General features: G+C 35.7%; 2 protein-coding genes across 6 annotated transcripts in view; both read right to left on the bottom strand.

Annotated features, from left to right (window-relative positions):
• Positions 1-121: 121 nt before the first annotated feature.
• On the bottom strand, positions 122-23,179 carry LOC115215660 (intraflagellar transport protein 46 homolog). 2 transcript variants are annotated; one of them, XM_036505900.1, is made up of 11 exons: positions 23,108-23,179; positions 13,300-13,405; positions 12,547-12,620; positions 12,282-12,391; positions 11,032-11,106; positions 9,891-9,984; positions 7,090-7,224; positions 5,334-5,446; positions 4,093-4,159; positions 2,107-2,268; positions 122-826 (listed from the first exon to the last, which is right to left on the bottom strand). In XM_036505900.1, the coding sequence occupies exons 1-11, from the start codon at positions 23,150-23,152 to the stop codon at positions 725-727; spliced, it is 1,083 nt and encodes a 360-aa protein (XP_036361793.1). In that variant the 5' UTR covers positions 23,153-23,179; the 3' UTR covers positions 122-724. The 2 variants fall into 2 exon arrangements, with proteins under 2 accessions (XP_036361793.1, XP_029640778.1); XM_029784918.2 differs by lacking the exon at positions 23,108-23,179 and adding an exon at positions 18,299-18,446.
• A 2,451-nt stretch (positions 23,180-25,630) lies between these two features.
• Positions 25,631-27,295, bottom strand: part of LOC115215917 (oxysterol-binding protein-related protein 6) — a 270,837-nt gene continuing 269,172 nt past the window's right edge. For all 4 annotated transcript variants that reach the window (XM_029785276.2, XM_029785277.2, XM_029785275.2 and 1 more), the window contains one exon: positions 25,631-27,230. The gene's annotated coding sequence lies outside the window, so the exon portion shown is untranslated. The remainder of the gene's footprint in view (positions 27,231-27,295) is intronic.

Here is a 27,295-nt window from a genome sequence, read left to right as displayed (position 1 = left end):
GAAATGTTATTAAAATAAGAACTCATCAGTTGTAACTGAATTAGTATTTATCTGTTTTACTATAGTTGTTAACCCATTGTTTAAAATTATTATCTGACAGAGAAAAAGAAATATACTTGGGTTCCAGAAAGTTCTAGAATAATTTATTTCATAAATATCAGTGAGGTTGGATCAGATGGAAAGTCAACTGAAATAATAATGTTAAAAAAATACAAATGGATGGATTCATTTCTATAAATGTAGTGAAATGAGAACTTATGTAGGGTTGAGATGAAAGTGTGGCTTAGAAAGGCTTCTAATTAGAAAATAAGTTGAGAGGAAAGCAAAGTGTTTCATTCTTGCTTGCAGAACTGATCTAAATTATTGAGAGAGAAATGGAAGGAAGTAAAAACAAAACAGTTTTATGTAAATGGCAGGAAGGTAGTTGGGGGCTTCTTAACTTGTGAGAAAACTTAAGGTGATTAAGTGAAATTGTTGTTGATGCGAGTAAACTGTTGCTTATAAGGATACCATGTAAAGAAACTAGTGATAATCTACATCAATAAATTTGTAGCAGTTTGTGGTCAACTTCAGTAGCCAGTCATCATTAAACTTTATCAAACTCTCCTCCGGTTTCTTATCTTTAGTAGTAGGGCCCCTGTAATGTTGATAAAAATCTGGTTTACTATTTAACATCCTTGAATATTGCAAAATAATAAATCTATTACATGTCTTTCTTTGGTGATTAATTGCCATTTGGAGCTTCATTATCTCCATCCAAGACTAACTGTTCATTGGGATTGGCTTCTTTCTTCATTTTGTATTCCTGGGCCAATGTCTGAAAATGCTGTCAGAATAAAAGAAAAGATATTTTTTCAGATTTCCTATGCAAAAGATGACAAAACTAATTGATAATTAAAATTAATGAACCTATGTAAGGATATTTGAATGACTGATGACTTAGAAAATAAAAACAACCACACAGTGCTATATTTGACAGAGTTTAAAGGCTTTAGCTCTTGAGTTGTTATTAATGATGTCAACTATTTAAAGCATCATGGCAATATAAATTAGATTTATTTTTAATAGTGTGTCTCAAACTCTTAACTTTACTTATTGTTTAGGTGTGTTACAAAGGTTACAGCATTACAAAGCATCAAATAGAAGCTGTTAAAATGTTGGATAGAATGCTTCATGATGTTCTGACTCTGTACTTGAGGTCAAACAACAAAATATAAGGCAACCAATCCAAGGGGTGTAATTGATAGACTGTTGAATATGGTACACTGTTATGTCTGCTTTAACCCTTTACTTTCTGATAACAATGCCTGCAGTGAAACAGGTACCAAAATGCATTCCTGAGCCATTGTCAGTCCTCCACAAAAACACCTTACCCAAGCATGTACATACAGATGCAGAGAATTTGGTCAGTAGTGACTGACAGACATCTCTAGTGTATTATTTATCATTGCCAATGACAGCTTACTGCAATGTAGAAAAAAAATATCTTGTACACTGTTAGATTTAATCACTAATATAAAACAACCACACAGTACCATAACATCATCATCATCATCATTTAGCGTCCGCTTTCCATGCTAGCATGGGTTGGACGGTTCAACTGGGGTCTGGGAAGCCAGAAGGCTGCACCAGGCCCAGTCTGATCTGGCAATGTTTCTACGGCTGGATGCCCTTCCTAACACCAACCACTCCATGAGTGTAGTGGGTGCTTTTTACGTGTCACCGGCACAGGTGCCAGACGGGGCTGGCAAACGACCACGGTTGGATGGTGCTTTTTACGTGCCACTGGCACGGGGTCCAGGCGAGGCTGGCAATGGCCACGATTGGATGGTGCTTTTTACGTGCCATCAGCACGGAGGCCTGTCGTGGCGGCGCTGGCAACGGCCATGCCAAAATATAAAGATAATGATGGAGTCACCAGAGGCTTTATTAACTTGCTAAAAATAGCAGCCTAATTTCCCTCAAATCACAATGCTGGAAAAGTAAAGGACACTCCTAAAATGATGATTGGAATGACTATTCAAAAGTCCCTTTTATCAGGGATGTCCTGGAACTAAACAAACAAGGATCATCAAAGACTAAAGATTGATAGAAACAATAACTCACTTGAGAATTCTGGAATTCATTGTACAAAGTAAAGAGAACATGGAGGGCTTGGATCATATCATTGTTGTGGCTGGTCTGATACACTGGTATGTCTAATATACAACAAATAGCTCGAATATAGTCGGCCAAGCTGGTATCCATGCTGGCACTTGGTAATGACACCTACAATACAATGGAAACAGGAATTGTTTTAGATGTAAAAGAAAATAAATAAAACTTTCTGTTCACATTAATTACTTTCCCAGATTTAGTCTTAAATTTAAATCTTTATGAAAGAAAATGTAGTAAATATCTTTACATTTTGAACATTAATCATATTATTGTAGAATTTATGAATGAACAAAACAACTGGTTCTTTGAGGTAATATCACTACTATCTTTGGACAGTAATATCATCAGGTTCATTAGAATCTAATTACCATTTTAGAAAAATAGGCTAGTAAGCAGGGAAGCAGACAAATTACTAATCCCTTCAGTGTAGCCAGTGCAAAGTATGGACACATAAGAGATGTAGTGGAATTGCGAGAAGGTTAAGAAGAGAAAGTAGCCCTTGCATGTGGCAGAGGTGCAGAGGAAATAGATACCCAGAAGGATCCTTAGAGTTTTTGCTACTTAGGAGACCAAATTAGAAGTGGAGGAGGATGCTCTGAAGGCATTGTTATTAGAATAAGTACTGTCTAGACAAAGTTCAGAGAGCTATTACCTTTGTTGTAACAAATGGCTTATCCCTCAGAGTGAAAGACAGACTATATGATGCCTGCATAGAAACAGCTATGCTACATGGTAGTGAAACCTAGTTCTGAAAATGCAGAAGATATGTGAAGGTTTGAAAGAAATGAAATGAAGCCAGTGTGCTCCACTGGAAATGCAATGTCTGATGTCAAATAAGTTAGAGTTGAATCAGTGATGACAAAATGGCTGCACCAAAACATCACATAGTTTTAGGAAAAATCCAGGATCCATGCACCGTTCAGGAAGACTAAGGCCTTGACACAAGAAACACATAACATTACAACATTAATATTGCCATTTACAACATGTATTTTAACCATTTCTTAGTCATATAGATACCTTGAATGTTCCTGAGTGATAAGGGAGTATCTGTTACTTAGTGCACTACAAATATAAAGGACTTCTTTTGACCAGTACCATTTTTGTTAGTTTTCATACTGATGTTTACATCTGTACATTGCATTGGCAAGATATCCATGTGCACATACATGTTGCAGGCTTCACACATTATCCATCCACCAAATTCCGCTCACAAAGGATCGGTAAACCAACAATATGGTAGAAGACATTTGCCCCAGAAACTGTACAGTAAGATAGAACCTGAAACCACTTGGTTGTAAAACAAACTGCTTAACCATTCAGCCACACCTATGAGGTTATTTAATATTCAGATTATTTTAACAATTGCAGCATGGAAGATGTTTATAAGCCATCTAAGGTTCAAGATAATCTCACAAGTTAGCTGCAGAAAGTATCAGTGTAAAGTGGTAAATTTTTTTGTTTTTCTACTTCATTGTTTAACTAAAATAATCTTCCATTGTCCTTATATCCTTAAGTTTTAAACATACAGTTTTATATTTACAAAAACATAGCACCAGATGATGGAGCTTACACAATGAAAACACTGCCTACACAGACAACATTGAATTTAAATATGGTTTCATTTCTCAAAACAAAATTCTAAGAGTTCAAAAATTTAACCAGTTTATTATAATATTTCTGTTAAAATACAGTCAATCAATTTCGAAAATAATGAAGAATTTAGTAAAATAATTTTGTCATCATTTGGCAAGTGAAATTTTTCATGGAAGATTTTAATTCAAATCACTTTAAAACAGGAAGTTTGAATCATATAACCAGGGATTGGTATAAAAAGGGTTAAAGTAAAATATATGACAGAAATAACTGCAAGTGTGTCTGCAGTTTGACATGTCTTAGAATATAAATGGTAAGGATGACCAAAAGATAACCTACTTCTTTAAGTAATTCTTCCAACTCGGATGGCCATTCTTGCATCAGGCTGTCTATTTGAGGCATATTCCTGGAATATATAAAAGAAAACACTACAAATTAACAAATAATTTAAGGAGGTTCTGTTGAATTTGTCCATAGCCTTTTATTTTTCAGGGTACAATACATTCTAGGGTTGGTTTAATTAACTGCAAATTAAATATGTAACCTTGTGAAATAATAATAATGATAACAACAACAACAATAGTTATTATAATTATTATTATTACCTCTGCCTTAGCGAAGGTAGGGGTATTGTTTGTAGTCATGTTTGTTTGTTTGTTTGTCCATGGACAAGATATCTCAAGAACCGCTAGATGGATTCAGATGAAACTTTCAGAGATGTTTGGCCTTGTGACTGGCACGATCTGATTAGAATTTGGGATCAATCCAGAACCAGACAAGGATTCTGGATTATTTGTTTGCCTTGGCAGAGATTTGTGCTCTTATTATTATTATTATTATTATTATTAATTAATTAATTAAATTGATATAACTCTTCATGAAGGTAAATACACAATAAAAAGATTGCACTTCTTATTGTGTAATTATTATTGTCATGATATTATTATTATTATTATTATTATTATTACCATTGTAATATGCCTCAGTTGAGCAAGTTGTTGGAAAATAGTGATCAAATTTTGAGGATGAGTTAGAAGAGAAAAACTAGCATTCCATCATTAGAGAGATTTATTTCTCATATTTGATACAAGTACTGCTGAATACTGGCTTTGCAGAGAAATTTATCATTTATATAGGTGTGTGTTTGTGTGTGTGTGTGTGTGCACGCACATGCACAGTAGTAGTTTGTGGTCTTCAGTCTTCATCTTTTCCTCCACCCCAGCAATGTACTGACAAGACAACAAAATCAATGAATTCATTCTAGAGAGTCAACACAAGGCCACTTAGCAGAAAATTCACAGAATGAAGATAAAAACTAACAAGTCCAGCTACCAGAACAACATTATTGTAAAACAGCTTTCAAATGAACACCACCAGAAAGAAAAAGAAAGAGAGGAAGACCAAAAAGTACATTGATAATCAACATAAGATAGGCTAATATCACATGGCTAGATGTAGAGAAAATTGCCCACCAACAGAAATCAGTGGTGTCAACTTGTCACCTAATGTGCTCGAGAATACAGGAGGAACTGATACTGAGAGTTAATTCCAGTAGATTCTAAAATGAATCAACAACTTACTTGGTGTAGTGTACATTGGGTGGGGGCTTTGATCGATGTAATTTATCAATATTCTGGATCCAGTTATCAATCTGCTTCGGGTCTTTTTCAGCTTGTTCTAGACTTTTCACAACCTGTAACAAAGAAAACATACAATTCTGCAAACAACATTTTTGAATTAAGTGGTAAAAAGTCTCAGGGTATTTTGTGGACATTTACCAAATACTTATATCAACTACCGTATTGGCAGGATGTGCTGACAATGGAAGGCCAAGGAAAACAAGGGAAGTAATGGTAAGATTAGATCTCAGAAAGTTAATTCTCAAAGATTAGCAAACAAAAGAGTAACAGAAGTGGTGTTAGGCTGTTTAACCAATGCTAGCATGAACACAGATGCAATGATTAAAGGCTGACAAGAAATATGGTGTTCTCATAATCTTCCATATATCCAGGATCACTAACTCTGGCAGAGCTAATCAGGTTTGACAAGAATCAATAGAGAAATCAGACACAAACAAAATCTAATCCAGCATATTGTAGATAGCATGTCAAGGTTAGCATGGTTCAGGTCAAGCAAACACATATTGTAAAATATTTCTATGTTAGAGAAATTTTGGGAATGAATAACAAAAATTGAAGAAAAGGTATCTCCAATCTTTTCATGATTATTGTTTGTCACAGCCACAAAGGAAGCAAATAGCAAATCGGAAGAATTATCAGACAAGATGTCTTCTAGCATTTAGTTCCAAACCTTACTATTCTCATTTCAAATCTCACCAAAGGTCAACTTCCTTTTCAACATTCTGAAGTTGGAAATAAAGTACTAACCAAATATGGTAGAGATGATGAGTGATTTAATGAGCTGATGAGGTGTCTCAAAGAATTCTTTAAATAATGAAGCAATATAAATCTGCAACTAACTTTCTAATTACGACTTGAGTTCTAGTGTAAACTCTCAACAGCCACAATACTTCTGTGAATGGCTGTGCCCTTCCCCATCCCTGTTTTGAAAGAAATAATGATGGAACAATGCCAAATAAACCTAGAATTAAATCAACATGAAATATGTCCATCTCTGAGCCTGATGCAAGTTAACAGAAAAAGTGTAATGACAGGTTGTTAGGTACCCCATGTTTTAACAAGGTTAGAGACACTAAGTAAGACATTATAACAAGAACGGAATAGGTACAGAGGGTTGATGTGTTCAATATTGGGTTTTGATGCACATTTAAAGTAGATTAATATGAAATCTAGCTGGAACAATGAGTGAATTCATGGGACCAGTGAACCATGCTACTAAGTCTAATATTTACACAAGTAGCCACTTGATTAGCAAGCTATTTTAGGTTTTAAGCCAGCTAGCTAATCATTTACTTTCACAGGTCAGAAGAATAAGAGGTTGTAATGCTCATCATCATCATCATCATTTTAATGTTCACCTTCCATATATATGGATGGCCATGATTTTACTAAGCTTAATGTGTCTTCTCAAGCACAGAAAATTACAAAAGTCTTGGTCCTTGTCAGATGACAAGGAACTAATATAAGGTTACTGCAAGGTTAAAGTTTCTAAAATTTATTAATCAATGTTTTAATAAACAATCACTAAAGGATTTCCATTAAAACTTATATGTTAATCATACAGATTAATTTGTAAATGCTGCAAAGTCAAACATTCATTATACCAATAACCAAAGTAGAGTTTAAGCAGCAACAACAGAGGTAGTAACAATTCCAAGACAACTCTATCAAAGTATCAAAGTCTAAGAATACGTACCATTTGTTTAGCAGTAGTCTGTTTCGAAATGGTTCTCAGTTGTAGATCAAGCACTGTTGGGTCAGACTGTGCAGCACATGGCTCATCTAAAACAGTCAGACCAACCATGTCAGGTTTCATATCGGGTCTTGGTATCTAGAAATAAACAGTGAATTGAGATAACTTCCAAGTTGAATTAAAAAAACATTATAAATGAGGTTTATAGAAGCAATATAAGTTAAGGTGAGAGAGAATATAAATTAAGGCAGCCTGCATTTATACATAAGGTGGAAACTTTCTTGATATTGTATATTTTGCTGTAAGCTCTTACCAAGCACTCATCTATCCCCAGTTTCCACATTGACCACCCAATACAGGATCTGGGAACCCTGTCAAAGGCTTTCTCCAAATCAACAAAAGCCAAGTACAGAGGTTTATCTTGGCTAGGTATTTCTCCTGCAGTTGCCTTACCAGAAATATAGCATCAGTGGTGCTTCTGCCTGGCACAAAACCAAACTGCATCTCATCTAGGCTAACTCTCTCCCTAATTAGTTGGGCTATGACCCTCTCAGTAACTCTCATCACCTGATCCAATAATTTGATACCCTTGTAGTTATTTCTACCTAAAGCATCACCTTTTCCCTTGTAGCAGTTGACTATGGTGCTGCTAGACCAGTCTTTGGGTATGACTCCTTCATGAACTACTTGATTTACAATGCAGGCAACATGACCATAACCCACACTGCCCGATATTTTAAGCATCCCAGCGGTGATTCCTGATGGGCCAGGCGCTTTCCCTGTCCTCATATCTTTAATTGTTTTATCTACCTGGGTACTGTTGATTCGGATAGCTGGTCCCTCAATTGGGTCAACTTTTGGCAGACTCTCCTCCCCCCATTTATTCTCCACATTCAGCAATATATATATATATGTATGTATATAGAAATATATATATATTTATATATAAAAGTGAGGTTGTGTGCTGTCTGTCTCCTACGATTTAGATTCCTAACTACTCCCACATTTTGTGGTGCAGTTTAACCAAAACCGGGTATCTTATAGTTGTGATTCATATCGAGCCCTTCTGGGTCTACGATTTAAAAAAAATTTTACCATCAATTTTTTCCATTTTTAATGCATTTTTGGCATATATAAGGGAAGTAACTCTCTAAAAACTTATTATTAAATCTCAGAACGTAAAAAGCTACAGTAACACCCCCTACTTTGTGGTTAGCCATATTGAGATGGCTATTATACATTACATCTCTAAAAATGCTTATATAGTTATTTCCCTTACAAATCCGAGCAACGCCGGGCGATACTACTAGTTAAATATATAAATATACAATCACTAAATGAGTTAATATATACTTCTAATAGTATTAATAATAATTAAACATTACAAAATGATGAGTACACTGATTCTCATAGAGTTTAAAGGTAGCCAGCTTCTTTGTAACCCACCTCCCTAACACCACCACTTTTTACAATTAAAACATGAATTTTCTCCCTTGGCAACTCATTATGCACCCCCACTTGTATGTATAAATATGATATTTGGGTGTAATTCCCTCCTGGCACCACATGTATACATACAAGGGTAGAGAAGCTGTATACATCTATGCATATGTATATATATATGTGTGTATGTTTATGTATGTATGTATTCATGCGTGTGCGCACATGTGTGTGGTTATTCTTTTACTTGTTTCAGTCATTTGACTGCAGCCATGCTGGAGCACCAACTTTAGTCGAGCAAATTGACCCCAGGACTTATTCTTTATAAGCCTAGTACTTATTCTATCAGTCTCTTTTGCTGAATCAATATGTTACAGGGATGTAAACACACCAGCATCGGTTGTCAAGTGATGTTCGCAGAGACCAAACACAGTTTCTGATAAGGAAGAAGGGGAGGAGGCATATAGCTTAGAGGACAACTGGAAGTTCCCATGAGACAACCTACAGAGGGCTACAGAACAAATCTGCAGCTGGTACACAGTCCTGGCCAGGCCAAAGGTAACGATGAACTGAGATGGTGATATGAGGTTCTTGAGAAGACCTGCCCACCTCAAGAAAACTGAGTTCTGTAAGTGCTGTGTATTATGTGTTCTCTACTCACGTGTTACATTAATTCACTCTTCCCCAGTGAACCAAACTACATCTCTTCATGCATTATGCTAATCTCTTCCTCACCTCCAGCCGCAGCCCAATGCCACTGTGTCATCTCTTACTCCTGATCATCCCCCTGTTAATTGTATCACTGCTATCCTGTCACTCCCTTATAAACCCATATTCACCACTCACTGTATCCCCCTTCTCCTCCCCTCTTTCCTTTTGCACTCTCATGAACTCACCCTGTCCAATCCTCTCTTTTTCTTTTCCTCTGACTGGAGTATCCACATAACTCTTCTACAGCAAGGCACCTGTTTTTGTCCCTCTATCATAGTTCAAGCTCTCATCACCAGGCATAAAGCCACCTCCCTCAATACTACGTCCCCTCAGTTGAAGGGTTTTGTCTTGCAAATTACTTTGTGGCCTCACTGGAGTTGGTGCCACATTAAAAGCACCCAGTCCAATCTGTAAAGTGGTTGGTGTTAGGAAGGACAACTAGCCATAGAAACCATGCCAAAGTTGACAGTAATGCTTAGTGCAGTCCTCTGGCTTACCTGCTTCTGTCAAACCATCTAACCCATGCCAGCATGGAAAATGGATGTTAAATGATGACAGTAACAAGATTGATAGTCTCAGAAATTAGTTCAACATTAAAAATACATTTATTACCTAATCACTCAGGTAGCTCCTCTCTCAGCAATTTCACTCACCTTAATGAATGCATCAGTGTCCCCTACTGATGGAATGAAGTCAGGAATAAAAGGTTTCAGTTTGTGTTCCAATTCAATCACTTGATAAGAATATCTACGACAAGAAAAATTATATTTGTTCATCCTTGATCACCACAGACTCACAAAAAGATCATTAATTAAATGAAAGTAATCAAATGATTGATTAACTAATTATAGAAAACAGTTCCCCAAAGTGAATGCCTGTATCTTGTTATATTCTTACATGAGAGACAGGTGTACAAAAGACTAATCCTATAATTTATCAGTAAGATAAAACTTCTCTCAAAAGAAGACTTATTCTATATTGACCAGACAGTTTTTGATGTAGCAGCACATGTCCACCAAAGTCATTCTAGGCAGGATTCGCACACAGTCACATCATCATTGTTGTTTTAATATCCACACTTTTGTCTGACCCATGCAGACATGGGTCAGACAAAATTCTTGAGGCAGATTTTTCTCTGACCTGAAATCCTTCATGTTGCAAAGATAATATTTATCCATGGCCAAATGTGTTTCCACAAAAATTAGACATGAAGAATCCCATTTGCATAACAATGTCACTCATTTTACAACTATCCTGTGATGTTAAGACAAGGAAACACACACGCACACATATATATATATATATATAAATATATACAGGCTTCTTTCTGTTTCCATCAACTAAATCCTCTAACAAAGCATTGGTTAGCATAGTCAGGCTATTGAAGAAGACATTTATCCAAGGTGCTGTGCAATGGGACCGAAACCCAAAACCACATGGTCAAGAAACAAACTTCTTAACCACACAACTATACCTAAAACAAATTGCTATCAATTGGCTAATATGATTATTGATCAGTAGAACTTTCTTTAGTACATATAGCCAGACATTTCGGTGAAGTGTACAGTAGATTACGCCAACTAATAGGACTGGTGGTTTCTTTTATCAACCCCAGAATGATGAAAGTCAAAGTCAATGTCAGCCCACTGGAACTCAGAACATAAAAGACCACAACAAAAAGACCACAAGGTAGCAAAATCCAACCCCACTTCTATATTAACAAGATTCCTTTCTGCATTCTTTAGAAAAGAAATAAAAACATGGCAAAAATAATGTATAATTCTTGATTCTTACCTTGAGATATATTCAAATAAATCTTTAATATCCGAGCTCACCTGGAGATTATCATAATCAGCTGGATCATATGCTCTGTTGAAGAAACAATGCATTGGATTTTATAAAAGGAAGTCAACAACCAGTCCTTAATAAAATATGAGAGATGGTTTGGGTAAAGTTGGTTAACAGCTACCAAAATATTGTTATAAGTTACAGCAATGAAACTAATATGGCCAAGTTTCTGTTGTTGGTATTGAAACTAACTGAACTGAGAGAATGAAGGTGAAATCAATAACCACTGATAGCATGAATGTTGTTGTTGTAATCGTTATTCTCTTTTAGCATAAGACCTGCCCTATTCAAGCAGGCCTATGATTAAAGACATTCCATCTTTGACCATGCAGACAATTTTTAAGACATATTCTATTTACCACAGGACCATATTGTTCAATGTGTTGTTTGTTAATAACATAGGGTGTGATTTAAGGAGATTTTTCTGCTATTTTTTAGAAGTCTTTGCTGATGGCTGATCCCTATGTAACATAACCAATATGAGTGTTGACTATTTTGTTATGAAGAAGTCATGGAGAAAGGATTGTAAAATATTGGAGTGAGTCAGGAGGAAGGTGGGGTGGGTGGGGTAGTGGTGAATCAAGTGTAACATAACTGAAGACTCACCTAAAAACAGATCACTATTATTTGAAGTATTGAACAATGCAATTATTGGTCATTGAATAAATTCTTTCTTCAGTCTTTGATTGATATTAAAGCAACATAAACTTAAAATATTTTGAGACCACAGTACTAAGCATGTGACAGAATTTTAACACACAAACCTTCAGATGATTGGCCAATGGTGGTTCTTTTTCAGTCAATTACCTGATAGCTAAATCTACTTAAAAGTATAGGATCCAGCCAACAGCCAAAGAATTTCTGTTGATAATCTAACAGCCTCAAAATACATGAATCTACTTACCCTTTTGATATAATAGATGATAATGCTGTACAGACCAAATGACACTAACTCCTGTCAGAGGGGGACTTTTTTACAATGTTGCTTGTATATTTTACAGGGGTTCTGCTTTTAGATTATCGATAAATTTATATAATTTTGCTTTAAACTCTTCAAGTATGCTGCTGTTAAATGGCAAGAAGCAAGAAATACTTAGTCCTGGCACAAATTTTGCGTCCTATTGCTCAGAATTCATCTGATTGAATTGTTATGTCTTGAGGAAACTAAGTGACATCAAATACTAAGAAAGACTTACCCTTCAATATGTACTTCTTCATCGTCATCATCATCATCACTCAGATCAGAACCATCATCATCATCATCAGATAAATTACTGCTTCTGCCTAAAGATTTACCAAGAAGCTTCTGTTCAACAAATCAGAGATAAATAAATGAATGAATAATTAAATAGATAATTGATTAATGAATTGAATAAATAACACTCAATATCAATTGTTTCTCCACTGAAAACATCAGCAAGTTTTAAATGGAAGTAATAACAAAAAAAAAACTCCACTGACCTTGGCATCTTCAGTCGAGGTGGCCAGTAAGTGGGGACTCCCAGACTGGTCAATGCCAGGGTTTGATATCCGACCTGAAAGATAGGGAATAGGAAAACTGGTTTATAACTTTGACCCTAGTACAACATGGTTACTTATTTTATCAAACTCGACAAGGTGAAAGTTAAGTGAACCTCAATGTGATTTGAACTCAGAACCTAAACCAGGTATAGGCAACCTTTTTCGAAAAGTGGACCACATGAGACACGACTCATCATCAGGTGGGCCACACTACTACAAAAAAAATTTAAGGTCATTTTTCAGTGAAGATGCTATTCAGAAAGTCCTACAGGCCACAGGTTGTCCATGACTGACCTAAAGAGATGTAAATAAATACTGGAAGATTTTTGTCTCTGCCAATTTACAGTAACTGAAATATGGTAAATTAGGGCTCCTGCCTCACCATCCCCCAAATATTGAACAAGGCAATACCTGTATGGAGTCGAATCCAAGACCTGTGAGATAGTGGTCCAATACTTTATGCAGTCACCCATGTACTGTGTGTGTGTGTGTGTATGTGGTGTATGGCCCATCATTATCATTTACATATATTCAGTTTGAGTGTAAATGAAAATGATAGAAAATACATCAGACACACACTCACACAAACAAAAACACACCCACACCCGTAAATCAACAAGCTAGTGAAATTAAAGTGTCATTGCATCGTAACAGGTATGACATGACTTTAAAAAGCATAAACAGCTGACTTACCAAGAGGATTATGTGATCTTGGTGTTGGAGTATAGGTACTAGGAACATCATCAGCATCAGGAACCTCCAGAGATTCATCATACGGCTGGTTCTGATGAAGCTGGGCCTGAAAAGCATGAGAAAAGTGCTCTTTATGTAATATTTAGTATATTTTTTCTGGCAGTTTCTCTGTTTCATCTTTATGTGACAATCATAGTTGTCAACGAGAATTCAGTTTCCCTCACAAATGCATATACTTTTTCCAGTGTCGATTGACAAACTCGCTCTGAGATTTATCATTGTTTGATTTCACTTTTTCAATATCAGTGTCAATCGACACTGGAAAAAGTATATGTATTTGTGAGGGAAACTGAATTCTCATCGACAACTATGATTGTCACACGCTGATGATAGGTAAACACCTTGAAACTCGAGTCCGTGTGTATCATAAGTTGAAGACGGGAAGGATGACTTCCCTTCACAAATACTGATAAGGTACAGATAGTGTGTCTATAGCCAGCTGGAGGAGATATCTTCCTGGAGCTACAAACTACAGTAGCATCCACCCTTAGGGGTTAGCCATATTCAAATGGCAAATATGCGTCACTATATATATATATATATATATATATACACACACTATATATATATATATATATATATATATATATATATATACACACACACACACTCACACTAGCGTGTCATTGCGGAGCAATTTCCACAATAGAATTCCTTTATTTCAGTTATTTCTATTCCTTGTCAAACCATGTTTTCTCCAATGGATAAGCCTGTTGATCAGGACAAATTTCTGCGCATTATTTGGTATTTATAAGGTTGCAACAAACAAAGTTTTTTACTTTTCCATTTGGTGCATAGATGTAAAGATCTTTCTTACTTCTTACTATGTAAAGTTGAGCATGGGTGAAGCAGGGCTCTTCAAGGTATTAACCAGCAACCAAAAATGTTTTGCCCTTGCGATTTGTTGACAGCTGAGACAAAACTAAGACTCACAGGAAATTGAAGTTGTCTGAATTGAAATGGGCCATCACTTCCTGAATCTGTGCGATGCAGGTTCTTGTGCGTTTATCATCTAATCAATGGATCCTATGTTCAGGTATCTCCTGAGACCATATGAGAAGCCTATGTTTGCATATTATCAAGTTTATTCCTTCTCTATTCAGGTGTCTCCTAAGCTCACTGCTGATGCTTTGTGAGAGTTTTTCAACTCTGTCACCTTAATGAAATTCATATGCACATGCATACACACACACTGACATACATACATATACAAACATACACACACTCAGTGTGAGAGATATACATATACAGAGAAAGGGTGAGAGAGAGAGTGTGTGGTAAATATAGAGAGAGGTGGAAGTTCACAATGACAAAAATGTAAAAGACAGAGGGAGAGACAAGTATGGAAATAGACAGAAGTACATAGACAGACACTCATCTCCTGTGAGTGATTTGCATTTCATGTCATATCAAGAGAGAGAGAGTGAGAAATCATGCATGAGAGATATACATATACAGAGAGGGAGTGTGGTAAATATATATAAAGAAAGGAAAAATGTAAAAGACAGAGAGAGACCGATAGACAGAGGTAGATAGACAGACAGCTATAGGATGCAACACACGCACACACATATATATATATACCAATGTACACATACCCAGGTAAATATGAGTTTAAGATGGTAGCTTCTAAAAAATTCAATGTTGACGATATGGTTGTTGAGTTATTTCTCATAGCAAATTATAGTTTTTGATTACTATTAACCAAAAACTCTCTCCTTAGGATACGGATTTTGAAAATCAAATCTGTTTTTCTCTAGGATGCACCAGGAAATTTTTAGTGACATACTCACAAACACTTTTCATTTTTATACTACCTATACATAGTAACTGTAAAGGATATAGCTATTATATAGTTTCTAAATAAAGCGCTATTTGGCAGATTTTGGTGTGATTTGCTAGAATCTTTCAGTTTCTGTAGTATATAGAGCATGTCTTAAAAGAGGTTGGATCTTCACAGGTAGAACAACTTTGATCCTATGTTTACTTGATCGGAGCAGGCCTTAGGTTAAACAACAACAGCACTACTAACATTAATGTTCTCAGAAGTTATTGATTTCACTACCATTCTCTCGGTTCAGTAAGCCTCACTACCATCAACATAAACTTAGCCTTTTCAGTTACATTGTTGCAGCTGACAACAATATTTTGGTAGCTATGAGTTGATATTACTCTTGCTGACAGCAATATTTTGGTAGATGTGGGTTACCTTCTCCCACCCCAACCACTTCCATTTCTTTCTCCCACCCCAACTACATATTTTCCCCTGCATGCTGCCTCTACCAATCACCACTTGCCTGTGCCTTCTTTATCATCAACACCTCACTAATTGCCTTCACTTCACAATCTATTGCAACCCATGCCCCCAAGTCACTCTTATATATCTCTCCATCACTTACTACTGTTATTTCTATCCACCTGCCTACTCATCCAGTCCAAACCTCTGTATCACCTCATCTATTCTCATCATCCCCTCTGTCCCTTGACAGCATGTCCCAGCACATCACTGCCACCATCTCTTCTGCACTTTCAATCTTACTCTGACTCACCCACTCTCTTTGTCTTACTCTCTAACTCATTCTCCTTTCCTTTCTTTTCCAACTGGTATATCCATGTATCTCCTCTACAGCTAGACACCTATCTCTATTCCTCTATACTTTTAATCTCTTATCAACAGGGCAACAACGTGTAGACCCAGAATGGTGCTCCCAGCCATACCACTAAGAAGGTACAGAATTTCTACAAATCCAACTTTGCTACTTTCTGGCCCACTTCTATCTAGCCCAGATCTCAATCCTCTGGACTATTTCATGTGGGGCATTTTTGATATGCCGTCTACAAAACCTCCCACCCCAACATCAATTCTCTGAAGGCTGCAATGCCTATGAGGATGTTCGGTGTGTTGACCAGGGTTCCAGGACTGTGTGGAGGCCATCATTGCAAGCCACATAGAATAAATTATTCGCTTTGTATTTATACGTGAATGTTATTAACCTATTTTTTAATTACCAAACCTATTGACGTGCAATGAGAAAGTTTCAAATGTTACAGCAATTTTGCAAGTTTTGCTTCCCCATCCTGTATAATAATAACAATAATAAACATTGTGTACAGTGCTCAGGTGCACTACAACTCATCTAAAGTGCATATATAATCAGGTGTAGTTTCGACGGATTTCGGAAAGCATGAGGGCCTTAAAGGATGCAGTGTCATGGCAGTCAACAACTGACGCAGGCAGTTTATTCCATGCTTCAGCAACTCTGAGCGTGAAGAAATGTTTCCGAAAGTCATGGGAACTGTGTTGTTTTCTGACTTTGTAGGCATGTCCACGTGTGTTAGACACATGGAGATCAAAAAGGTGTTCAGTGTTGTTATTGGTGAGGTGGTTGACAACTTTGTGGGCGTTCACCAAGTCCGTCGCCAGACGCCGGAGCTTCAGTGAATCCATGCCCAGGGAAACAAGGCGCTCAGAATATGGTAGGTGTCTGATGGAGGGTATGCGTTTGGTTGCACGTCTCTGAACAGATTCCAGGAGGTCAATGTTCTGAGCAAGATAGGGGTTCCAAACTGATGATGCGAATTCCAAATGTGGTCGTACCATAGCTGTATACAGTTTTAAATAGATGGCTGGAGAGCAGTTAACAAAAGTCTTGCTGAGTGATGCCAAGACACCCTCGGTCTTCTTGACAAATTTAGAGATATGCTTTGTCCAACGCAAATCACTGCTGACAGTGATGCCTAGGTCACGCTCGCAAAAGGATTTCTTGATATCAGTGTTGTGGAGGGAGTATGTGGACGCAGGGTTTTTTCTCCCAAAATGCATGGTGGTACACTTGTTCACAGCCAGTTTCAGTTGCCAGTCTGTGATCCATTGCTGCATTGTGTCCAGGTCTGATTGCAGGAAAGAGCTGTAGACAACAGGATCTGTCCTCTTGATTTCAAGGTACAGCTTGATGTCGTCTGCATATTTTAATACTGAGGCATTCTTTAAATTTGCATCTATGTCATTAATGTATGCCACAAACAAGAGGGGACCAAGGACAGATCCCTGTGGTACACCCGATGACATCTCATATGGTGTAGAATGCTGTCCTAGAACTGTGACTACCTCCTTTCGGTTGAGAATGAAGGATTTCAATCAGTTAAAAAGGTCATCCCTCACACCCATTGCAGAGAGTTTCACCATAAGCCTTTTGTGTGGCACAGAGTTGAAAGCCTTAGCAAAGTCAAGGCAGACTATGTCTTAGTGTATACTGGTTTCAAATTTTGGTGCAAGGCCAGCAATTTCCGGGTGGGTGTAAGTCGATTACATCGACAACAGTGATCAACTGGTACTTGTTTTATCGATCCCGAAAGAATGAAAGGCAAAGTAGGCCTCTGCGGAATTTCATCTTAGAACATAAAGATGGACGAAATGCCGCTAGTTATTATGTCTGGAGTGTTAATGATTTTGCCAGCTCGCCGCATTGTCCTGGTGTATATTAGTAACGCATAATACAAAAGTTACAATACAAATGTTTTCATATATATGGAAAGGGTTTTTTTTTTTTTTTTGCGGGGGTGGAGTACAAAAGGAAGTCTTGCCAATTATACAAAATGTATAAGTTGAAACATGTGTCGTACTAAATAAAATCTTTTATTCCATTTATTTTATTAATACTACGTATATATGTACTTATATATATAAGTGTGTGTGTGTATAAGCGTAGATTTAATGTTGCCCTATATTTTCTGAAGATAGCAACAACTTTGTTGACATTAGATACTTCGGAGTTAACTACAAGAAAAGTTAAGTATAAAATAAAACAGAACAATTTCGAGTTGAAATAAAGGTAAATTTTCAGATTTTTTTCCCGAAATAAATAACGAAGGTATTGTACGACGTAGTGAAGTTGCAATAGTTTGTAAATTATAATAATATATTATAAGGACTATTTACCTTAGTAGCAGCCGAAGTATCAAGTTTGGGAGGAAGCGCCATATTAGTAATTTCTTATAAGGGAGCTAACTCTAACTGTCAAAATCTTTTCTCCTTCTCTTTCTTACGGTTTCCTTTCTCTCTCTCTCTCTCTTACTCTTATCCAATAGCGTATATGTATTAACTCCTACCATTGGTTAATTAATCAGTTCAAACGTGCACAATATCCTCCTATCAGTACAGTTTAACGACGGATCATTGTTATATTATGTCCTTTTTCGTCTGACGTTGACGCTCAGAAATTCTTCTCACTGCATGTTTTCCTGCTACCATCAACTTATACATTCACTTACGTCACTCATCAATGGGTCTCATCCTCAATAAATTTGGTGATTGTTGGATTTGCTAATTTCAAAAGCAACAACAAGGCTATGTTTAACAAATAAATCTGGAAACACTGCCCACCCATCATTTGTCTCTTTTTTCTTGAATTGATGACTTCTTGTCAGATCAGACGTTTGCAAGATGTGCAATTGGAACCCTTTCTGATCCACGTGAAACTGGGGATTACCACAAGATTTGGTTTTGTTCCTAACACTTTTTCTTCTAAGCAAAATCAACTTATTGGCCATCATCTCCAACAATGCTTACTTTTATACAGATGGCACCTCCCTAACCTTCTCCACCTCACTCTACCATTCCTATGAACAAAGACCATGACAGTCCAATCATGCCCATCACTAGACTTTGGTGTTAGGGGGTGCTTCAGAATATTCTGGGTGGGCACTAATTTGTACTGCAGGAAGATTTTTGTAAACTGAGGGTGCACCATTGAATAGTGAGGGAGTAGTGCCATCAAGTGCGTCCTTTTTAATGACAGGTATGAATCCAATGGAGTCAATGCTGTCTCCTTCAACAGCAAAAAAATATACAATCACTATACATAACAGGAAAATATTGGCCCTCCCTTCTAAACATGAACAGCATGTAACTGATGGTGGTCTGCATCAATGAGACTTATTGAAAACAAACAACGGAAAAAGTACTGCAAAATTGCAGTGGCAAGTGGAGTATTCCATGTTTCCAACAGAATCATTCTTATGGATAAAGACAACAGGAATGAAATAAAAGGAAGACATGATGAATACTTGCAATGGGAAAATTAGTTGTGAAATAGGAAACTGATGGGGTAAATCAGGATGAGACCTTGTTTTGGAAGTTGTAGATCTACATTTTGTTTTTAAAGAAATAGATGCTTAGTAGTTAGAGAGAGATTTGGTTAGACATTCAGTAATTTTTTAAGGGATTAGCTGAAATCTTTTGATAACATGGGTTTGCAAAATGGGACATTTTGAAAATTGTTTTGATAATTCAATGTTACTTTATACATTGTTGTGGTGCTGACTGGAAATATCAAAAATGCTCTTCACTTTTACCCAAAGTTTTCTATCAATTTAATGATAAAATATATCATAATTTGTAGGTAAATCCACATTGATAGGACAAAATGAAAGTAATAAAGATGAATTTGATACCTTATTTAGCAAAATATAAAGGCACAAATGCAATTGAAAGATGAGAAAATAAATTTTTGCAATGGTGTGTTCATTTTTTAGATTCAGCACCTCAAAATCCTTACTCACATCTCCAAGATTTTCCAGAAAGAAATCCAAATGAGCATGTAGGAAATGAACTTACCTTTTTGTTACCATATTTCTGTTGAGATGCTCTGTGTTTCTTTCAATAAATTTTAAATATAACAAAGAATTTAGTAAAATAACTTAGTTATCATTCAGCTAGTGTTAGGATCATAAATTGTGACTAAGGTTTGGGGGAAGATTTTAATTCAGAACTTTTGAAAACAACATATTTGTAGTATAAAGCTAGAGTTTGTTTCAGGTGGGTTGGTATCAAAATGGTTAATACTCATTTTACATCCTAAGGCTTTGAACTTTTCCCAGCATTCTTACCACTACGTCTTTGTAGTTTGGATCCTTGTGATTACCTAAGAAGTTCTTCATTACATCTTTAAAACTAATCCTTGCATCTTTTTCTAAATCACTAAGAGAGTTTTCAAAATGTTCATCTTTGATGAGATTCTTTATATTTGGGCCTACAAATATATCCTCTTCAACCATAGCACCTGATTAAAGCAGGAAACTTGCTCAGTACTTGAAGCCCTCTCCATCTTGAGGCAAATCTTTTATCAATTGCTTCATGAGACCCAAGAGGAGACAAAAGAACCCTTCTTGGATCAACCATACTTTCTTGAAGGATATTCTTTGTTCCTGGCATAAGCATATATCTATTTGGCTATTCTTTTTCAACCAATGGAGGTTCCTGGCTCTACTACCCCATTCACACAAGAAACAAGGAAATTTTGTGTAGCCTAACTGTTGTCCAGCAACACACAAATTATTTTCAAGTCATTGCAAATCATCCAGTTGTGATCCTTGTATTTAATCTTGATTCAGAGTGAAACTAAATTTTCATGTTTCCTTCATGATCACCAACAGGGACAGAAGCATATTTATTATCATTATGTAGTGGAACAGCTTTAAAACACCTCTTTGAAGAGTCAATAAAGAGTTTCCATTCATCGGGGCTGTAACTTGTCAAACTTTTCTATTAGTCCTGATGGATCTGTACAACAGGTGCTGGTATGGCTGTGTGCTAAGAAGCTTGCTTCCTAGCCATATGGTTCCAGGTTTTGTCCTGCTACATGGCACCTTCAGCAAGTGTCTTCTACTATAGCTTTGGGGCAACCAAAGTTTTGTGAGTGGAGTTGGTAGATGGAAGCTGGAAGAAGCTCATCGTGTGTGTGTGTTTCACCACCACCACCATCACCACTTGACAACCAGTGTTGGTTTGTTTACATCCCTGTAACTTAGTGGTTTGGCAAAAGAGACCAATAGAATAAGTAAGGCTTAAAAAAAATGAAGTACTGGGGGTCGATTCATTCAACTAAAAATTCTTCAAGGTGATGCCCCAGTATGGTTGCAATCTAATGACTGAAACAAGTAGAAAATAAAGGATAATAAACCAAATCCTTTTCTTGAGCAAATAAGGAACAAATTCTTTTTTTCGTGGTTATGATATCAATAGAATGATGCATGAGGAGCTAAAACATTCTTGGATTTAAGACCGGGACCTTTGAATTGTGTCCCTTCACATTAACAAAAGTAACTGTCATCACATTACTGTGATTTTCTAGGCTCTCTCCATATAATTAGAACCCCAAAACAAACAAAAAACTCCTTTGTACATTTTGCTCATTGTCTTAGTTCTTCAACACAAATTTAGTAGGCCTTATGAGGAGCTCACTTATCTTGGTCTCCTGTTTTACACAGAAGTAGCCCTGTAAGATTTTTTTGACAAATTCAATGACGTTTTTTAGTCATAGACTTTCCACAAATATAACAAAAGTTATCTGGGCTTGCTGCACATTTTTAACAGCATATATTTGAGTTACCATCTCAATGTATAACATATTATCATTAAAGCATTGAAATGTAACATATGATACAATAAGATAATGGTTGTAGCAAATACATATTGAAAAAAAGGTATGAGGAAGTAACTGAGATAAAATATGTTTTTAACCTAAGCAATGTGATCTTGTAAAAAGCATGGCTTTCTCTCATCAGTTTGCAGTTGATTGAAGCTAGTGATTCACACAGATCTCTGTGTAGCTGAAGCAGTCTAAACATTGCCAGTTGCTTATTTTTTAAAATTATGTCTATTAGTTATACCATTATAGTTTATTTAAATATGACAATTAATAGTAATAATAAAAAAACCAATTGTCAAATTCGGGCATAATGGTAAAATGCAATGATTGATCCTGTGAAGAAGTTGTGCATGATAGGATGATTTCTTTGTAATTTTTGAAATCATCAGGTAAAAATTGATCATTTTCACCCAATAAATGTGAAATAATGTTTTGATTACAGACCTGTCTAAGTTAGGGAGGGAAAGATTTACAAATATTCAATAAGAATTAGGTTAATTCATTCTGGTGATGTTCTTATCGAAAACAAGTAATGGTTGTTAAATGTTCAGGGTTGTGGTTGTATTGAAAGGCTGTAAATTAGGTGTAAAAAGAATGGTGTAATACTTTTATGTGAAGAATGAGTCTCAGGTGTCTTTGATGGAAAAAAAACAAAAAAAAACAGGAATTGTGTGAGATGTTGCTTCAATGAATTTCCAGAAACTTTAAAATCCTAATTCTTTGGTTACAGTTAGTGATGCTGCTAGATTATTAGGTTGCCATGGTAATATAAATCTTTTTTGTCTTGTTAAGATTTTCAACATCTTAGATACTAACAGAACTGCAGTTGTTGCTACGTATATTTTTGAAAAAAGGTGGCGAGCTGGTAGAAACATTAGCACGCCGGGCAAAATGCTTAGTGGTATTTCGTCTGTTTTTATGTCTGAATTCAAATTCCACCAAGGTTGACTTTGCCTTTCATCCTTTCAGGGCCAATAAATTAAGTACCAGTTGTGTACTGGGTTTGATTTAATTGACTGGCCCCCTCCCCCAAAATTTCAGGCCTTGTGCTTAGAGTAGAAAAGATTATATTTTTGAAAAATCTGATTTAAGTGGAAAATAGAGACCAAATTCTTGTTATAAACAAGATTTCAATGGCTCTAAGTTAATAGTTTTGAAAGAAAAAGAATTAAGAGAGTAAGATGTAATTGTTTTAAATTTTAAATATAACATCATTAGAAAGATAACAGGAAAAAAACTGTTTTCATCTAACAAAACAATTTTGCAAATATAAATTTCCTGAAAACAAAGTGTTTAATTAATTTTATAAATACACTTACTGCAGTTTTCTGTATTGTTCTATATATAACAGAAGTAGACATCATTAGACTGTTGTGATGGTTGTTGGCATCAGGGTGGAGGTAGATCTCCTTCAACGAAGAGTCACTCATTTAATTAACTGAATTATCTGCTCCTGAATTAAAGTGTAAGTTGCTAAGAGTATTGCACAGACTAATGTATCCTTAAGGTAAATCTCACACAGAATCAGAGCTGCACAAGTGACAAGGCTGTACATTTGAATTACAGGTACAATCAACCTGAAAGGCCTTTATACAGTTTCTGTCAGTTCAGTTTTACTCATAAAGTAGAGGTCAATCCATAGAAATGCCATAGAAAAGGACATTTATCCAAGATGCCATACAGTAGGCTTGAACCTGGAACTTCCTGGTTGTGAGACAAATTTCTTAACCATTCAGCTATATTCTGCATACATTTGAGATTTTGTGGAACTGAGATTTTGTGATTGGATAACCTCCCAAACATGTTTCTATGTCAAAATGAATCCCAAGGATAATAGTTCTTACTAAACTAAGACACACTTACCTTGTCTAACCTTTTACAGTGAATGTTCCTGCGCTTATCTGAGGAGAAAATATTTCAATCTCCTTTGCTTATGAGATTGTTTATTAGATCCATAAATGTGTAGAGGTAGTTGTTCCCATCCAACGCACCAATACATTACATCCTAAGACCATGACTAATAATGTGAGATAAGAGAAATATAGCCCAAGTTGTTTCAGGAGAAAACATTAATGTATGAATTTAGAGGTAGGCAATATTGTTGGTGATGGTTAGTTCCAAGTTAACTCTGATTGAATGGACTTCTTATGATCAAAGATGTTCCACTGCGACCATCCAGTAATTGTTTTTTTTTTGTTCACGTAATACTGTACCCCAGCCTAATTTGTGCAATATCCTTTTTTAAGATGGTAGGGGTGATTTGAGGGAAACATAGCTCTTATTTCTTGCAGGTCAAGTGACTAAATAATGAGATATTTAATCATATGTATTAGGATGGAAAGAAAATCCTCTTAGATTTTTGACACAAATCGCTTTGAGATACTCTTTCAATTCAATATTTACAGTAAAATACACATTTGTTTTTTACATTCTAATGTTTTTCTTTCTTTGCAGATTACCATAGTAGTTAGATTCATATCAATTTTACTCTTTTAAAATGAGTTTAGACCAGATCCAAATCAGACACAGCATGCTGTCTAAATTCAAAACGAACTCTTCAGCAATGGAAGAAGCAAAAAATATTTGTTCTATTTTTTTTTTATATGAAGCTTAAAATGTCTAAATATGTCAACAACGGTTTGACCAGTTTTGCTTGGGAAATTTTCCTCTCACAGAATCTTCCTTATCTTGACGAATAAGTTCGATCAATATTCAGCTTCTGAAAATTGTAGTTGAGGAAAATCCAAAGCATACAACAATTTGCAAAACAGTTCAATTTAAGTCACACTTCAGTCATAGAAACACCTTCATGAACAAGGAAAAATGTTTAAATTTACTTAGTGGGTTTAATAAGCTGACTGCTTCTCAGCTTAATCAAAGAGTAGCCTTCAGATTGTCATTGAACAGTAGAATTGCTACTAAACCTTTCCTGGACAAAATCATCACAAAAGATGAAAAGTAAGGTTTTTATAATCATATTCAACAAAAACAACAATGGTTAGCACCTAATGAAAAATAAGAATCCATCTCAAAACCAGGACTACACATGAAGAAAGTTACTCTCAGTGTTTGTGGGATATGAAGGGTGTTATCTATCTTGAGGTGTTAAACCAAAACAAAATACTTAATGCAAAGTATTGTTGGAATCATTGTACAAACATTTGCAGAATATACACACATTACTGGTCAATCGTAAAGGAATGTTGCTCTTATAGGATAATGCAAGACAATATATTACCCAAGTCAACCAGGAAAAGATTATGACTATAAATATGGATCTTTTGCCTCATCCTCCTTACACTCCTGATCTTGCTCCAACTGACTATCATCTTTTCAGATCATTGCAACATTTTTTAGAGGGAAAACTGTTTATTAAGTGTGAAGAGGTTAAAAATGGTATTGAGTGTTTCTTTGCTTCGAAACCTGAAGAATTTTATGCCCAGTTGTTAAAAATTTGCCAAATAGATGGGATTATGTTATCAATAATGAGGAGAAATGTTATCTTGATTAAATATCTCAACTAATACCAAAGAAGCATTTGTTTCTTTCCTATTATGCAACAGATTTTCCTTCCAACCTTATAGCTTTCAAAAGAAATTGTAGTTTGATGTAAAACCTCCCAAAGGTGGCATAGAAGAAGTAAAGTATTTGATCCAACAATAAAATTCATAATGGTAAGCAGAGTGGCATTATAATAAAGTTACAGTGTATAATCCAGTCACATGATGGTGAGAAACATTATTGTAAGCTGTTATTCCAAAAACAATAATTACTTATCACAGAAGACAAAGCAATAACCATTCAATATTTAAATCACAAAAAAAAGTCAATAAAGCAAATCGTTTCTTGCAAATTATTTATTTCCAATAGGTTTACCTAATTTTGGCAATAATGTTTTAGCCTGTTGAGGCTATCCCAAACTTCTAAACTATTGTTTCATGTCTTTCTGTTGTATTTTTTTTTTGTTTCAATCAAGCTGCCATCGTTTAAGTAGTGGAACAACATTCTTACACTGGGATTGGATGACCAACATGGTTTATGATCTCAAAGCAATTAAACCAAATCATGGTTCAATTGATTAATTTTATAAAGTATCATTGTTTTTTTAGTAGTAAAGAAATATTCTTTTTCCAGTCTGAGAGAAAAAGAAATAAACATAATAAAAAAAAAAAAGCTGGAGTCCTGGCATAGATTCATTATTTTCTTTGTTTATAACACTTCCATTGAAAGAAATCTGCAGCTACTCAGTAAATACTGGAAATTAAAACTTTTGGAACTATTGTATACCTTACTAAACATTGTAGCACAATTTTATTATTGGGAAAATATCTAAAAGATAAAAGGCATTTCATCAAAGATAGTATATTTCACTAAAATTTAAAAAAAATATATATATAATAAAAGTTGGTCTGTTAAGATGAAATATTGATAGGATATTAGATGTTATCAGAACTAGAATAAAGAAATTAATTGTTTATAAGGACTGAATGCTTCTACTCATTTCTCAGTGCTATTGAAGACCTCTAAGTGACACACACATACTCTCATCATCATTTAGCATTCATCTTTATTGCTGGCTATTCGGCAGGATTTGATGAGGTACAGGACAGCGTCAAGCTCTAATGTCTGCTTTGGCATGGTTTCTAAAGTTGAATGCCATTCCTAATGCCAACCATTTCACAGTGTGCACAGGATGTTTCTTTTGTGACACCAGGACTAGTGAAGTCGTCATATAGCTTGCAAGGCTAAAATATCTTCTTGGTTAAATGGAAGTGTAGTAGAGAGGGAGGTGACTTTATGTTGGGTGTTGAGAGAGTAAATTATGGTAGAGGGACAGGAAGATATTTGCTGCTGAAGATGAAATATATACGGCTACCCTGTATTTTATAAGGATGGGAATAATTGGGATAGCACTAGAAAGAGAGATAAAGTGTCAAAGTATACCCTCAAGGTGCAAAGCAGTGAATAGAAACAGAATAGAATAGAAACAGAAGAACAGTAGGGACATTCACCAGAACCCCATTTCTAATCATCTCTCACTCTCCTCCTCCCCCACTCCTGTGAGTGAGGGAGGAGAGTGACAAATGGTTAGAGTGAATAAAGGGGAGTGGTCAATGGTGAATATGAGTTGGGAGGGGAAGAGGCATATAGTAACAAGGGTGGAGAAGGTCAGAGGTTATATAGGGGTGAACAAAGGTGGGGAACGTTGATGGGAGAAGAGATAGTGGTAGAACAAAAAGGTTCTGATCTCATTTACAGTTGCAGAATAATACAGTAGTTAGAAGAGTAATGGAGGGATGAGTAATAAGGAGATAAGAAGATAGGGAAGGCTTAATAGGGGCATATTTGGTGTGGGTCCTGGGTATATGTATTTCCATAATGCTTTTAGAACTAACATATACACACACACACACACACATATATATATATATACATACATATCTATACATATATATATATATACAAACATATCTATACATATATATATACATACATATATACATACA

Source organism: Octopus sinensis, linkage group LG9 (genome assembly GCF_006345805.1).
Source record: "Octopus sinensis linkage group LG9, ASM634580v1, whole genome shotgun sequence".
Taxonomy (NCBI): Eukaryota; Metazoa; Mollusca; class Cephalopoda; order Octopoda; family Octopodidae; genus Octopus; species Octopus sinensis.
Note: the sequence above shows the minus strand (reverse complement) of the source record. Positions and strands in the feature narration are given on the sequence as shown.

Excerpts from the sequence above, each read along its gene's own strand:
- LOC115215660 (XM_036505900.1), bottom strand. The coding sequence starts at position 23,152 with ATGATGTCTACTTCTGTTATATATAGAACAATACAGAAAACTGCA. Across the intron at positions 12,392-12,546 it reads CCTCGACTGAAGATGCCAAG|AAGCTTCTTGGTAAATCTTT; the intron begins GTCAGTGGAGTT and ends TTTGTTGAACAG. Across the intron at positions 9,985-11,031 it reads TTATTTGAATATATCTCAAG|ATATTCTTATCAAGTGATTG; the intron begins GTAAGAATCAAG and ends TTCTTGTCGTAG.